At 39.7% G+C, this 13975-nt stretch overlaps 1 protein-coding gene across 4 annotated transcripts in view; it reads right to left on the bottom strand.

Moving 5' to 3' along the window:
• Nucleotides 1–2212: 2212 nt before the first annotated feature.
• The window catches only part of Stk17b (serine/threonine kinase 17b), a 31669-nt gene continuing 19906 nt past the window's right edge, over nucleotides 2213–13975 (bottom strand). For 3 of the 4 annotated variants that reach the window (XM_059277972.1, XM_059277971.1, XM_059277970.1), the window contains 4 exons: nucleotides 11933–12059; nucleotides 10242–10290; nucleotides 8963–9142; nucleotides 2213–4672 (listed from right to left, as the gene is read on the bottom strand). In XM_059277972.1, the coding sequence (XP_059133955.1) occupies nucleotides 4330–4672; nucleotides 8963–9142; nucleotides 10242–10290; nucleotides 11933–12059 (699 nt within the window). In that variant the 3' untranslated portion in view covers nucleotides 2213–4329. The remainder of the gene's footprint in view (nucleotides 4673–8962; nucleotides 9143–10241; nucleotides 10291–11932; nucleotides 12060–13975) is intronic. The other variant, XM_059277973.1, reaches the window with a different exon arrangement.

Below are 13975 nucleotides of genomic sequence, written 5' to 3'. Positions count from 1 at the left end.
ATTGCTAGAAACATAATTTGTGGCTTCTGCCTTGATCTTGTTTTGACAATTTCTCAAAGAAAAATGTACCTGACAGAACTTGTTCTCAGCTGAGGTAACTTCATACTGTCAAGCAGTATCCTTTCATAGAACTTATAGTATCTTAAAAAGCACAGACTTTCACTGATTTCAGTTTAAAAGGATGAAGTGCCTTGCTGTGTGCCTGGTCCCTATACCTAGAAGACTGTGATGTGGCTTGTGAAGAGAATTAGTGTTAGACATGCAAGATTCAGGAGTTCACCTTTGCAGCCATGTGTACAGCATTAATGTTAGGCACAGGTTTTTGTTTGTTTTGGCTTTTATGAGACAGGGTCTCACTATGTGGTCCACCTAGTCTGGGACTCACTACAGACCAGGCTGTTTTTGAATGTGCAGAAGACCCTTCCTGCCTCTGTCTCTCCAGTGCTGGCATTATAGGCATAAACTACTATTTCCAGCCACTTCAAAGCTAATGAACCAGCAATACAGATTAAACAGCCTTTAAACAGAGATACACATAAGTGAGGTTGTATACAGATTGGCTGCCAAAGAAAAAACATTATAAGCAGAAGTTACAGAAACACACCCTTGCATTTCCTGAGGAGCAAAGCTTCAGAACTCAGCAAGGGTAGAAACTTTACATAGAATGTAACTGTTAACATCATGAATAATGGGGTCCACGCCACCTCAGTCACAGATATAGACCCCCAACGCTTACCTTTCATGCAGTGGGTACAGCACTATCATGCACTGATATCTTATAGAGTATTATTACTAGGAGACTGACCTGTTTGTTTTCAAACTTGTATGGCTTTTCCAGTGGACAGGACCAAATAAACACAGCTGTACTGGGGAGAGCTCAAGGATGCCCATGTCAGAGCTACGCCTTCCAGGGACGGCTTTGAGAACAGCAGGTTTTCAAACGCTTTCAGCACAAGGCTAATGTAAAGACAGACGATAAATAAAAGTGCTTTTCAATTCTTAGCAACAAGGACCATTAAGCTGACAATAAGCAACCTTTTGGGTTTTTAATCTAGAATATTCATAACATTTGTTACATACTTTAAACAGTATGTTTGTTCAATGAAAGGATAGCTGGGCAATCAATTTTATGTGAGCTTTACAATATTACTCAAATAACTTTGTAAATTTATAAATTGGTAATGACACGTTTCCCCCCCCCCCCCCCCGTGGGATGTCCTGTATGCTGTAAATATATGTTGCTATGATTGATTGATAAATAAAACACTGATTGGCCAGTAGCCAGGCAGGAAGTATAGGCAGGACTAGCAGAGGGAGAACTGGGAGAACAGGAAGGCAGAGTCGTAGAGATGCAGCCAGCCACAGTGAGGAGAAGCATGTTGTATGACACCGGTAAGCCATGAGCCATGTGGCAAGATTTGGGCATATAGATTTATGGAAATGGGTTAATTTAAGATATAAGAACAGATAGCAAGAAGCCTGTCATGGCCATTCAGTTTATAATATAAGAGTCTGAGTGATTATTTTATAACTGAGCTGTGGGACTGCAGGGGCTTGGCGGGACCCGGACAGAAACTCTCCAGCTACCACCCCATTGGAAGTCAGATAATTTTAACATAATTTGAAATTTAAGTATAATCACTTACAAAACAATAAGAACATGATTCTAAGTTGGATATCGATCCCAAACTTCAGGCTAGCAGAAGCACACAGTTCTAAAGTACCAAGACTGGCAAACGCTGTGTAGAAGGTTAAACTGCAGCCCATGGACCATCTGTAATCCACCCCAAATGAAGGAGCTGTGTCACAGTGACACTCTGCCACCACACACCTGCTTCAGCTGACCTTTTCCACAGGAAAAATGCTCACTCCTAAGACAAACACCTTCTCTCTTTACTGACTGCAGAGCTGGTTCTAATTCCACTGTTAACTGGGTACACTCAGTGGGGAAATAATTAAAATGACAAATCATTGCCTTCTATGCACCACCTCTTCCAAAATCCTACCCGCCCAGATCCGCCCAAAACAGCAACTTGAGTCTTATGGACCATCACACTCCAACAGCTATCCTCAGATGTGTGTGAGCTGTGGACGTTGGTTCTCAGGCGGGCTCTCCAGATTCCTACTCAAGCAATGAGACACATCATCTGTTCTTGACAGACTTGTTCTTCGGTCTTGCAGGGAGAAGATTAAGAATTAAGGCACTTTCAAATAAATTCTCTCAAAAGACATTTATTTCCACATTTCAACATTTGAAATATTTAAATTCGCCTTGATGGAAAGACCGTTTTTATATTCTGTGTACAACCAGTAGCTACTGTTTTACAATGAACAACATCTCAAGAAAAGGTATTGCGAGTTTACTTGGTAGTCCATTAAGAAGAACAGGCAAACTATCTCAGGATTCCTCAGAGAAAGACAATAAAAAGTGATTTTTTAACAAGTGGTTTAAAATTAAAATTTCAAATGTTTACTTTTGGGGTCTGGCATAATACTTTTTAAAGTTTTATAATAAAACACCACCTTTAAGGAAAGTAATCACAACCTTCCCTAATGACCAACTAATGACTTTACCTGAATTAACACTGGTGGAAAAGACACAAGCAATCACTAATTTATCAACAACTCCTCAGTTTTAGACACATAAGAGTTAAATGTAGCATCTTCAGTGTTTAGCTTACTGGGCCAATAGACGACTTCCTAGAGAATGCATCTTTATTATCCATTAGAGTGGGCTCCTTTGGCACCTGAGTTGAGCACAATACACAAGCACAGAATGGCTAATGTGAGGTTGCTTAAAGGCTCTATTGTATCTATCTATACATATATACACACACCTGTACACATACATATATGCTCACACATATACAAAGGACAACTTCTCCTTTAAAAATGACAAAAATAAAAGGAGCGCCATGTTTATCAAACAAACACCTGATGCTCATTTAAAATAGTGTAAAGTTATCTAAAGAATTCAGAATTGATTAACAATTTCGACAATTTACAGGTTAGACTAAACCCACTTCAATGTGGAAAGACACAGGCTTTTTAGTTTTTATTTTTTTTGGGGGGGAAATGGAGTTTAATATGGTAGAATATTCATTTGACCAGTTATCTTAATACAAAATTATTATAGACCTTTTGATGGACACAAATGTGAAATCACCAGAACATTCCCCAAGCCTCCTCCCATCATGACTGAACGTAGTTATTGACCACTGACTCAACACTAGACTCTTACTTGTGTTGTTTCCAGAAGACCAAGACACACACACACACACACACACACACACACACACACACACACCAAGCCTCCTCACTCATGAAGAATTTTACCTAAGAACTCCAGCAGTGCCTAAGCCATCATGCTTTATGTTACCTACTAAGGACTCTGGTGTTAACAGTTCTACCAATGCTCTGGTACTTTCATGGAGTACTAAATGACAGGCTTGCATTCTCAGACTTAGGAGATACCCAACACTAAGTAAGCTGCCTGGACTTAGCATTTCCCTTTATGAATATGTCTAACTGACTGAAATTAGAACACATTTGGTTTTATCCAATTCTCCTCTACTCTAATAATTCTAGAGGATGAGGAGGACCTCTTTAATTTGCATACCATGAATACCCATCTTCCAGACCTTATTAGATCTGATGTATGATGAGTGTGAAAATACATCTGAGTTGGGAAATGATGCCATGCTTTGATTCAACATGCAGAGAAACAGCTTGGGTCAGCCTTGTTTCCTCTCTGCTCTGGTTGACAGGACCTCTCACAGAACATACTGCACACAAAGGAAATCTTACACAGTTTCAAGTTACTGGTAACTGGGCAGCATTTTCAGTTGTGTCTCTGGAGTATTAATAATAATAATGTCTCAGTATATGTTGTGGTTTATACTTGGCATTATTTCCCCAAACAAATTTTGTCAACAGAGTCATAGCATAGGGCTCACCTTAGGGAGAATCTACTATATTCCAATGTTTCATTTTGTTCAATCTTCACTAACCATAATATAACCCATTTTTTTTCTTGATATGTAAAACATTTTATAAGTTCAACTGCACTTGAATTCTTTCAGTTGCATGTGAAGTCATGTGCACAATTTACATTTTTGTCATATACTTAAATATTTTCTCTAAAACAATTTCAGGACAGGAAATGATATGCTGGTAAACAAAAACCTAGCATTTAAACTGTTCCCTAAGTTCTTCTAAGCAAAAGTGCATTTGTAATATAAACATATCATATATGAGGCCAAAAACACAATCTCACACCAGAGAAGATTTCAAATTTCCAAGTCAGTCCAGATGAGTCACAGAAAAGTGCTAACACAGCAAATCTGGAACAAGTTCATGGGGGCTGGGCAAGGAGTCGTCAAAGCGAAATCTTTTAGAAACCAGGCTGCTGTCCTCAGGGATATTCTCCTTGTCCTCCCGGTCTCCACAGCTTCCATTACAGGAGGACTTGGGGGTCTTGTCTTCGGAGGACCTGAGGGGATGATCCTGAATGTGAGAGGGCTCTGAAGTTTCCTCAGGGTGAACCAAGCTTCCCAAGTCCCACTGCTGTAGCCAAGAATGAGAAAGGCAGGATTCTGCTGTTGGTCTTCTCCTTTGCAGAAAGCAGAAAAGGAAAGGTGAGCACTTGAGGCAAGCTGAGGACATCTTCCAACTATGTTTTAAAATGAACACAAAGGGAGCACATATCGTAAAGTCCAGACAGTGGAATAGATACAGCTAACTTTTATTAACTGCTTAGGCATATGCCAGGGGCTGTTTTACATGCTTCAATATATTACTGAATAATGACAAGAAACTGAAGAAATAGGACCACTGCTGCCATTTAACAGATCAACGAAGGAGATCTGCACTTGAGGCAAACGTTCCCAGGCTGTCAGTGTCCCATATTACAGTCTGGATACTGAATGCCAAAAGGCCCCATGTTAAAGACTTGGCCACCAGCCTGTGACATTATTGAAAGGTAGTGGAACCTTTAGGAAACAGAACTTGTTGAAGGCAGTTAGAGCACTGAGGATGAACCTGGAGATCACGTGACCTGCCTTCCGCATACACCCGTCATGTTCCATCTCACCACAGCCCCAAACAACAGAGACAAGGGGCACACACTGAGAGGTAGGTCCTGATTGAAGCCTCGCCTCCTTGTAGCTGAAGGTCTGTGTTATCTTGTGATGGTAATGGAAACCTGCCTAATGTCAAGAGGAGCCTTGGTCTACAGTTGTACCTTCAAGTATCTTTCCAAGGAAGTGAAAAGTACAATTATTCTGTCTCCTCCAGATAGTTTCTCTATGATCATTTTTGTCGTCTGCTTTCTTTGCCCACCCGATAATGCACCATTTTACTTTTATTAAGCAAAACCATCTTGTTGTAATGAGCTCACAAATAAAAATCTCATGCAGCTAGATTAAGTAGTCACTCAAACAAACACTTGCCCCGTCACAAACTATGTGTCTCAGTGACCTTCTACATAGTTAAGAGAGCATTCTGAAGTCATGGAATGTCACTTAGGGTTTTACATTTTCATTGTCAATTACATTTGTATGCACTACCCTCCACACACACACACACACACACACACACACACACACACACACACAGAAAAAAATTGTGGCAGAGCTGAAACTAGAAAAACAATAGGCTTGATACACTCTTCTATGACTCATGTGTCCTCTGGCCTGCATTCCCCCCTTCCTCATCACTTAAAGTCAGCCTATCTTGGTCTCCTTTCGAAATGTCATATTATACCTACACTTTGTGCTGTTTATATCTATACATGCCTTTATTATAGTCTACGATCCACATAGGAGGGAGAATATAGGGGTTTTTCTTCTTCTAGTTTGAGGCACCATTTTCCTACAAATTTCATGATTTTTCTTTATTACTGATAATATTTCATTTTGTATATGTACCACATTTTCATTATCCATTCATCTACTGATGAACATCTAGATTGGTCTATTTCCTTGCTATCATAAATAAAGCAGCAATAATCAGGGTATACAAAATAGCTCTATGGTAGGATATGGCGTTCCTCTGGGTCTATGTCCAGGTGTGAAATAGTTGAGTCATACAATAATTTATTTTAAATTTTAGAGAACCTACAAATAACTTTGCATAATGACTGTATTCATTTGCAATCTCACAAGCAACGAACAGGATTCCTCTTTCCCCACATCCTTTCCAACACAAGCTATCAGATTTCTCGATGATAGCCACTCTGACTGAGTGAGGTGCTAATTCAAAGTAGATAATACAACTTAAGTATCTTCCTACATCAGAATTGACAGGTATTTTATTTATTTTTCACTCTTCCATTCTGGTATACCACAACCTGTTTAGCCAGACCCCTACTGGTGCTTCCATTATAAACAATGGTCTGATGAACATTGAGGAAACGCTTTCTAGAAACTTGGTTGATTATGTCCAGAGCAGGAATTTGTTTTTTGTATTTTGAAACATGGTTTTAGGTGTCCTCTCAATTACCTCTAACATGCACTAATACCAGTATCTTCTAGAAGATTATGGAAAACAATTAAGTTTTTATAGTATTCAGGATGTACTTTTTGAACTTAGACCTTTCTTCTTTAATCTTTGTTATACATACTAGTTTTCAGTGCTGGGGATCAATCCTAGGGCCTCATATGAATGAGGGAAACTCTACCATTTAGCTACACCCTCAGCCAATGAATTCATATTTGTGTAAGGCAATACAAAAAATAGCTGTTTCTATAAATCTCTCCTTAGAGAAAACATTAGTCAATGACTATGATTGTTTGCCATTGATTACAGAGCAATGGGAATTGCACTTAATTTTTAAGTATCCTTTATAACACAATAAACTCTTGCTTTATTTCCTAAGGAACATTGTGGTAGTTTGAAAAAAAAAAATGGCCCCGAAAGGGAGTGGTACTATTAGGAGGTGTGACCTTGTTGGAGTAGGTGCGGTCTTGTTGGAGGAAGTGTGTCCCTGTGGAGGCTCATATATGCTCAAGATACCGCCTGGTGTCTCAGTTCACCTCCTACTGTCTGTGGCTCAAGATGTAGAGTTCTCCAGTGCCATGTCTGCCTGCACACTGCCACACTCCCAGCTGCCATGCTGCTCACTATGATAACAGATTAAACCTCTGAAACTATAAGCCACCACCTCAATTAAACGTTTTTCTTTATAAGAGTTGCCATGGTCATGGTCTCTTCAAGCAATAGAAACCCTAACTAAGACAATCACTTTTTTTTCTGAAGTCAAACTGGTCAGTTCAACTGAAATATATGTGTGAATGTGCTAGTAAACAAAATGCTTAAATATTGTATGTTTCAATTATACCCGAAAACACAAGATTGAGAGAACTGGACAAAGGTGATGGAAATGACTTTCCATTTCCTCCTGGCCTCCACACCTGATGTCTGCTCATAAGGAGATTCCTTTTACATACGAAGATGCTCCTGTCCATGACAGCTGAAAGGAAAACTGGAGTGCAGATGCCTTCACCCTGACCTATCTGAACAGTAAATGTGTCAGAGAACGAGATGAAAATCTAGTCAAGCTTGAAGGCTGGCCAAGCAAACAAATGTTAGTGAAATTATCAGATCCCTTCAGTTTAGAAAGCCTCTGGAGGAACTAAGAATTAGGAATTTATTTTCTGCATTAGCTTATGCTTTTAAAAATAGTAACTGCTAAATCTTGAAAAGATATTCTTCAATGATGTTTACCCAATACTTCGAGTCTTAAAATTGCTTAAGACTTAAAATTCTACTATTCAAAAGAAGGGGAAACACCTATAAACTCAAAGGTTAAATAGGAATCATTTGGTAGATATTTCGGGTCTTTTGTTTGTGTGTAGTCTTTATGTGCTCATTACAGAGTCTTTAGACTATAGGCAAAGACTATTTAAGAAAACAAAAATGGCTTGTAAATAGAAACCACAATATTACTCTTTATAAGAAATAAGTATTCATGTCCAAAATATACCTAGAAAGAGTTGTTTGGATTCAAATTAATCCAGTAAAACATTCAGAAGCCAGTGTTTTGTTATTGTTGTTGTTTGTTTTGTTTTTTCTTCTTGTCAATAAAGAAACTGAGTTCTCCAGGAGATTAATTCCCATTAACAGAAGTCTGAAAAGGGAGACCACTGGCCCCCCAGGACACAAGCCAGCCTTCTTGAAGAAGAGATGGGTCTCTCCTTGCCTTGAAGCTGCCAATAATTAGGGGTCTGGAGTTAGCATGAAGTCCTTTCTTCAGTAAATCCCATGATGCATTGCATTTTCAGCATATGCCAGGGTGAAAGATACTCTGTGGCCCAGGGCTTTCTTTTTTTAAGCAATCGAAATTTGAACATTCTTATATATAAAATGAACCCACACATGAGCAGATATCTAATCCTTTAAGGTTTGACAGTCAGTAATTTGTGTCTGTTAAGTAACAGAATGATTTAACTACAAATCATTCACATTCAAGTCCCATCATAGTAAGCCAAGGATTAGCAGCTGGTTGAGAAAATATTAACTTAAATCTCACCTTTATTCTAAATATCCTGTTGTGTGATTTTTGCTTAGAGCTACATATTAGATATTTAATTGTCTTTCATATCAACTCTCTATATACTTTACCAGAAATCTGAACAGATGTGTAATACTTTTATATAACTTTAGAATTACCTTTCTTGTGATTTTAATGTATTTTATTTTACTAGCATTTCCAATTTTGCAAATGGTTTTGCAGTAACAATTCCATGCATGCACATAATACAGCTTTTATTCCTGAGAGCTCTTACTTGCTCTCTTCCCCAGAACCCTGTGTAGTTCCCTTCAACTTCCACGTGGCCCTACCAGGGTTTTCAAACAAAGGGATACAATATATATCACTTGCATTTTTGTGTGTAGAATGTATCTTCTTAGTAGATACATGTTATTTGCTTTGTAATAGCATTTAATTAATGTCATTACTTACTCTGGATTCTTTACTAGAAGGCTCTGGATGAAGTCTGTGGCCAGTTGTGAAACTGATGAGAAAGTTTCTTCTGAATAATCTACATTAACTTGAGAAATATTCAGGTATGTTTCTTGATTATCTTCTCCTACAAATGGTGATGTATGAGTTAACAACATATATGCTATTATGCCAATATTCCTGAAAAACAAATAAATGAGAAGGAAACTTAAAATGTACATTAACTTAACAATATTTATAAACAGTATAATTAATAGTCTACAAGCTCCTGTCCTCAAAACTGGCACAGATTAAAAAAAAAAGACTTAAATTGATTCTAGAGATTACTGTACTATAACAACTAAAACAGTTATGTTACTTTTATTTGCCTCACAAAGAGAACAGGGAGTCCACACATATAACATCAACATCATCCTTTGAAAATATCCTTTTATCTACAGTCTATATAACCTTCAGCATAGACACGTGTTGGGTACATAAAACAGCTGTATTTGTAAAAGTCTATCCAATGACACAATAATGATCCGAGTGATGTAACCAGGGCTTTGTGCAAACTCAGTCTGAAAGATGGGCAAAGCACAAGGTTGGATGAGCACAATTTTCAAAGCTGTAAATATGTTAAGGTCAAGGCTGGTTGGGAGCTAGAACAAGACCACACAGCATGCTTTACACACGTACTAGTCACCAGACCTTTTGTATCATTGCAAACCCATTAGTTTCAAAGAACCTGGAGAATAGGGCTAAAGTCTGCGCCTGGCCTAGGAAGTCAGTCGGTCTGTTGTCACAGAGAAGTTCTAGTGCCAATCCTGGTGCTGCTCTCTGGGGAGGAAGGGGGTGTCTCTGAGATATCTGCAAACCTCACAACTCCCTAGAGGTGACCCTAGAAACTGAGCTCCTGTGTATCTAACCTCTTCCTGCCCAGCCACTGCCGCGCCTTACCCGTCTAGACTCGCACAGCTAGGCAGAGCATCACGTCTAGCTATGACTGACGCATCATCCCAGCTTCTTGAGCGTTTTACTTGACTACAGACTGTGTGTCACTGACTGAGGCTGCCTCATTCTTACTCAACTGAGGTGACTGGAGAGAAGGAGTTTCTATTTCTATGCTTCTGCCTCAAGAGCTCACTGAAAAAGACAGGCAGGTAAAAGTCTTCAATGATATCCTTTGAATAAAAACTTTGAAAAAAAAGCCTTATTTTTACTATTAAATTTTTTTTAAAGCTAAGTATCTATTATCCAATTTTGAAAGATGGTATTTAGATCATCTATAGACTCTTACCACATATCTGTTGCTGTGGTGATAGGATCATAGTTGAGGATTTCTGGAGCTGAAAGAGAAAGTTAAGACTCAACATACGCAAACTTTAAAACACAATAATCATCTTTCATTAAATTACAATTTGATTTGGTTATGGAAGGCAGAGTAATAGAACGCCAATAGGAATTTGGTGGGGTTTTAATTATATTGAGATTATACACTAAGCACATCTAATGTTGTGAAATGGTATGAAGACGGGGGCAGAGGGCCGAGGCACTCCTGTACTCCTAGCTCGCAGCTGTGCGTGCGGAGAGCCAGTGTATTAAAGCTGACCTCAGAAAAGCCATTGTGAAGAAATGAACTGGCAAGAGCCATGATCTTTACAGCTGCAGTTTTATTGCTTTGTTATTAATTTATATCATTTTGTCAGCCTCAGGTACACTTATCTTTCCAGGGTAAAGTGGATCATGTTCTTACAATGACATTGTAAGAAAAAAATGAGGCTTCTTACAAATGCTAAGATTTTCAAGCAGATTAAATATTCTTAAATTATCAAAACCTAACTTCCTAAGCAATTTTCGGCTGTCTCTTTCCTTGTCCTTCCCAAAATGCAAAATAAATTCTCTATACTTCCTAAGCTTTACAGTGAATTTCCAATTAGTAAAGTCCCATATAGTATTTACAAGTGAAAATTGACTGTTTCTCAATATGGTTTTATAATCTTTTCAAAAAGAAATTTCTCAACTCTGGCATTTTCATGAATGATACCTTTGAAACACACATGCTGTCAGCCTCACCAAACTCCCTATGACCTCCCTGCACACCTCTGTGAGCTATGTTATCACTAACTACAGCTATGTATTCTAGGACACTACAGCCCATGTTAGCATCCAACAGTTCGCAGTTTTCCTTTCTGGGAGATAACTGCCTAAGCTCATGGGACCTGCTCTGTTTAACTTTATCTTTTCAATGGAGATGTCCATTTGGACAGTAACAGAAGGTAAAAATATTACTGTTATCTCAAAATATTTGAAGCTTATATGCTGTTTCCCACATCTTAAGAATCTTTTGCAGGCATAATCAAATTTGTTGACTTAGTCCATCACCCCTAGATTACCACTCAGTTATCTTCTCTGGTATCCCTTCCCCCCACATCCTCCTTTTCCTGCCTTATTAACAACTCTTACACTTGAAAACAACCAAAGGCCCCTGCAAAACCAAAGACCGCCCTGCACACAGCTCTGGGGCGGGGGCAGATGGGGGCGGCAGTGGGAGCTGGTGGGCAGCGGGGGCTGGTGGGCAGCGGGGGCTGGTGGGCAGCCAGAATCGGAGGCTCGGGGACCACGTGCTTCCTTCTCCCTCTCTCCTGCCCATTTGCTCCTGACTTCCCTTCTCTGCTCCCCTCTTACACAAGGCAGTGCAGACACGCACTAGACGTCTACACTTAGCCAATGCCCTGTGAGTTGTTCCTAATGCCTAACATATTCCTTTATTCAACATAACTCATTTAATGAGTCACAGCCAAATATGAATGCATTAAACTTTTTGAATCAATTGAATCCTGATATTGTGTAATCTAAAAATACGTGAGGATTTTTCTGTTTGTTCTTGGTGCTAAGCAAACATGAGCTACATCTCTATCACAAAAACATAGTTTTAAAGAGGTACATTTAAATTTCAAAATGGTATAAAAAATAAAACAGATTTCTTACCTAAGTATTCAGGTGTTCCCATGATTTCCCGAAGCTCACATGCATTCCCAATTTTTCGAGACATTCCAAAATCTACAATTTTTATGTCCCCAAGTGGGTATATACTGCTCAATAGTATATTCTGTGGCTAAACAGAGCACATAAAAAGGGATAAGCAATAGACAATAAAAGAGTGCTTGTCCTAGATTGAAGGGAAAGTGAGTTGCTTAGCTCGTACACATTTCTTAGAGTACTTCATCCAACATCCACTGAACTGCCAATTGGAGGAGTACTATTTAATAATGAAGAAATTAAAAAGGCAGTCAAGAAGGATTTTCAGTTTGTAAGATGTTGGGTGGATTATGAGATACAGAATATATAGTAATAAAGACAAGAGCACCAAATTCTGCCCACAAAAAGTTCAAGTGGCAAACACACACACACACACACACACACACACACACACACACACACACACACGTATGTATGTGTGTGCGCATGCATACATACAAACACATGAAGTCTTGGCAGTAGAGAAGATGCTCAGGCTGAGTCTTACAGGAAAAGAAGGAATTTTTTAATTAGAAAGGTGCTCTGTGGGATAGCAGGGCGAGCGTGGAAGAATGGACATGTACATCATGTCCAGAGTAGAAAGTGCTTCTCTACAGTGGGATGGTTCTAGATGAGCTGGCCTGACAGTCCCAAGGTTTATAGCTGAGACCGTAGGATGTGTGTCCTCCACTGTCTCCCAGAGCCATGTGACCGGACTTTATCACTGCAGGTGAACAGACGACAAAGTGCCCTGTCAAAACCATTAAAAATGCAGACGCACCGGGCGGTGGTGGCGCACGCCTTTAATCCCAGCACTCGGGAGGCAGAGCCAGGCGGATCTCTGTGAGTTCGAGGCCAGCCTGGTCTCCAAAGCGAGTTCCAGGAAAGGCACAAAGCTACACAGAGAAATCCTGTCTCGAAAAACCAAAAAAAATAAATAAATAAAAAATAAAAATGCAGACACATTGCTCCCAAAGTCTGCAAAAATCCTAACAGTCTTTCTCTTGGGGACAGTGCCATGCTTCACATTACAGGCAATGAGTAAACTCTGCTGTCAGCTTCATGGCTATGGTGTTAAAGCCATCTTGACGTCCTGTGCTCTGCGATGCTGTGTGACACAGTCTGCCTTCCACAGGACAAAGACCTAACAGTTACTGATCACAGATAATCACCCTGCTGCCTCTTTCTCAGCCATGTGATTACAGGAGAGACGGCAGGGAGGCCAGATGGTAAAAACTTCCTCCCCCTCCCCAGGGAAACAAACACAGATGCAGGTTTTCTTTTGTTTTGATTTGATTTTAAAGGGACAGGGTGAATAGCTAGGCAGTGTACATTTTAAAGTATTTACAGAACTTTCAAAGTGGTAGTGAATCCACAGGTGGAAAAAGATTTAGAAATAGAGACAGGCCTGGGCTACGACAGGCAGTGATCTTGGAATTGTATTATGAAAGTGGCAGAGGAATCCAAAGGCTCATGCAGGTAAACTGCACAGATAGAGCAGAATCCATCCTTTAACGAATATGAAACAGGTTACTTCAGTCTTTAAGGCCTGTGAGCAGCTGTGGGGGAAAGACAAGGAACACCATCACCAAAGACCATGGTTCTGGGGACTGCGGTGGGGACGCTGACTAATCCACACAGAGACAGAGGACATAACGTCTCAGAGAAAGATGAGCGAGGTATGGAAGCAGAGGAACTAGGAACAATAAGAGGGTACCAGACAGTGACCCAAATCAATCACCTCAAAGGGAGCGGGTGCTAGGCAAGGTCTGAGATGTGCCCCTTCCAGCAGGATGGATTACATAAGGTGATGGATTTTCAGTGGTTAATTCAAGCCTACCATGAGTGCAGCCCCTCTCCTGTCTGCCGACACAAAGTAAAGCCCAATGCAGCCCTACACAGGCAGAGGCACCACAGGTCTAGAGAACCATTATTTCTACCAATACCAGCCTGACACTGAACTACCAAGAACAGAGAAGGAACACTAATGTTAGTTTAAATCATATTACCATA

Source organism: Peromyscus eremicus, chromosome 13 (genome assembly GCF_949786415.1).
Source record: "Peromyscus eremicus chromosome 13, PerEre_H2_v1, whole genome shotgun sequence".
Taxonomy (NCBI): Eukaryota; Metazoa; Chordata; class Mammalia; order Rodentia; family Cricetidae; genus Peromyscus; species Peromyscus eremicus.
Note: the sequence above shows the minus strand (reverse complement) of the source record. Positions and strands in the feature narration are given on the sequence as shown.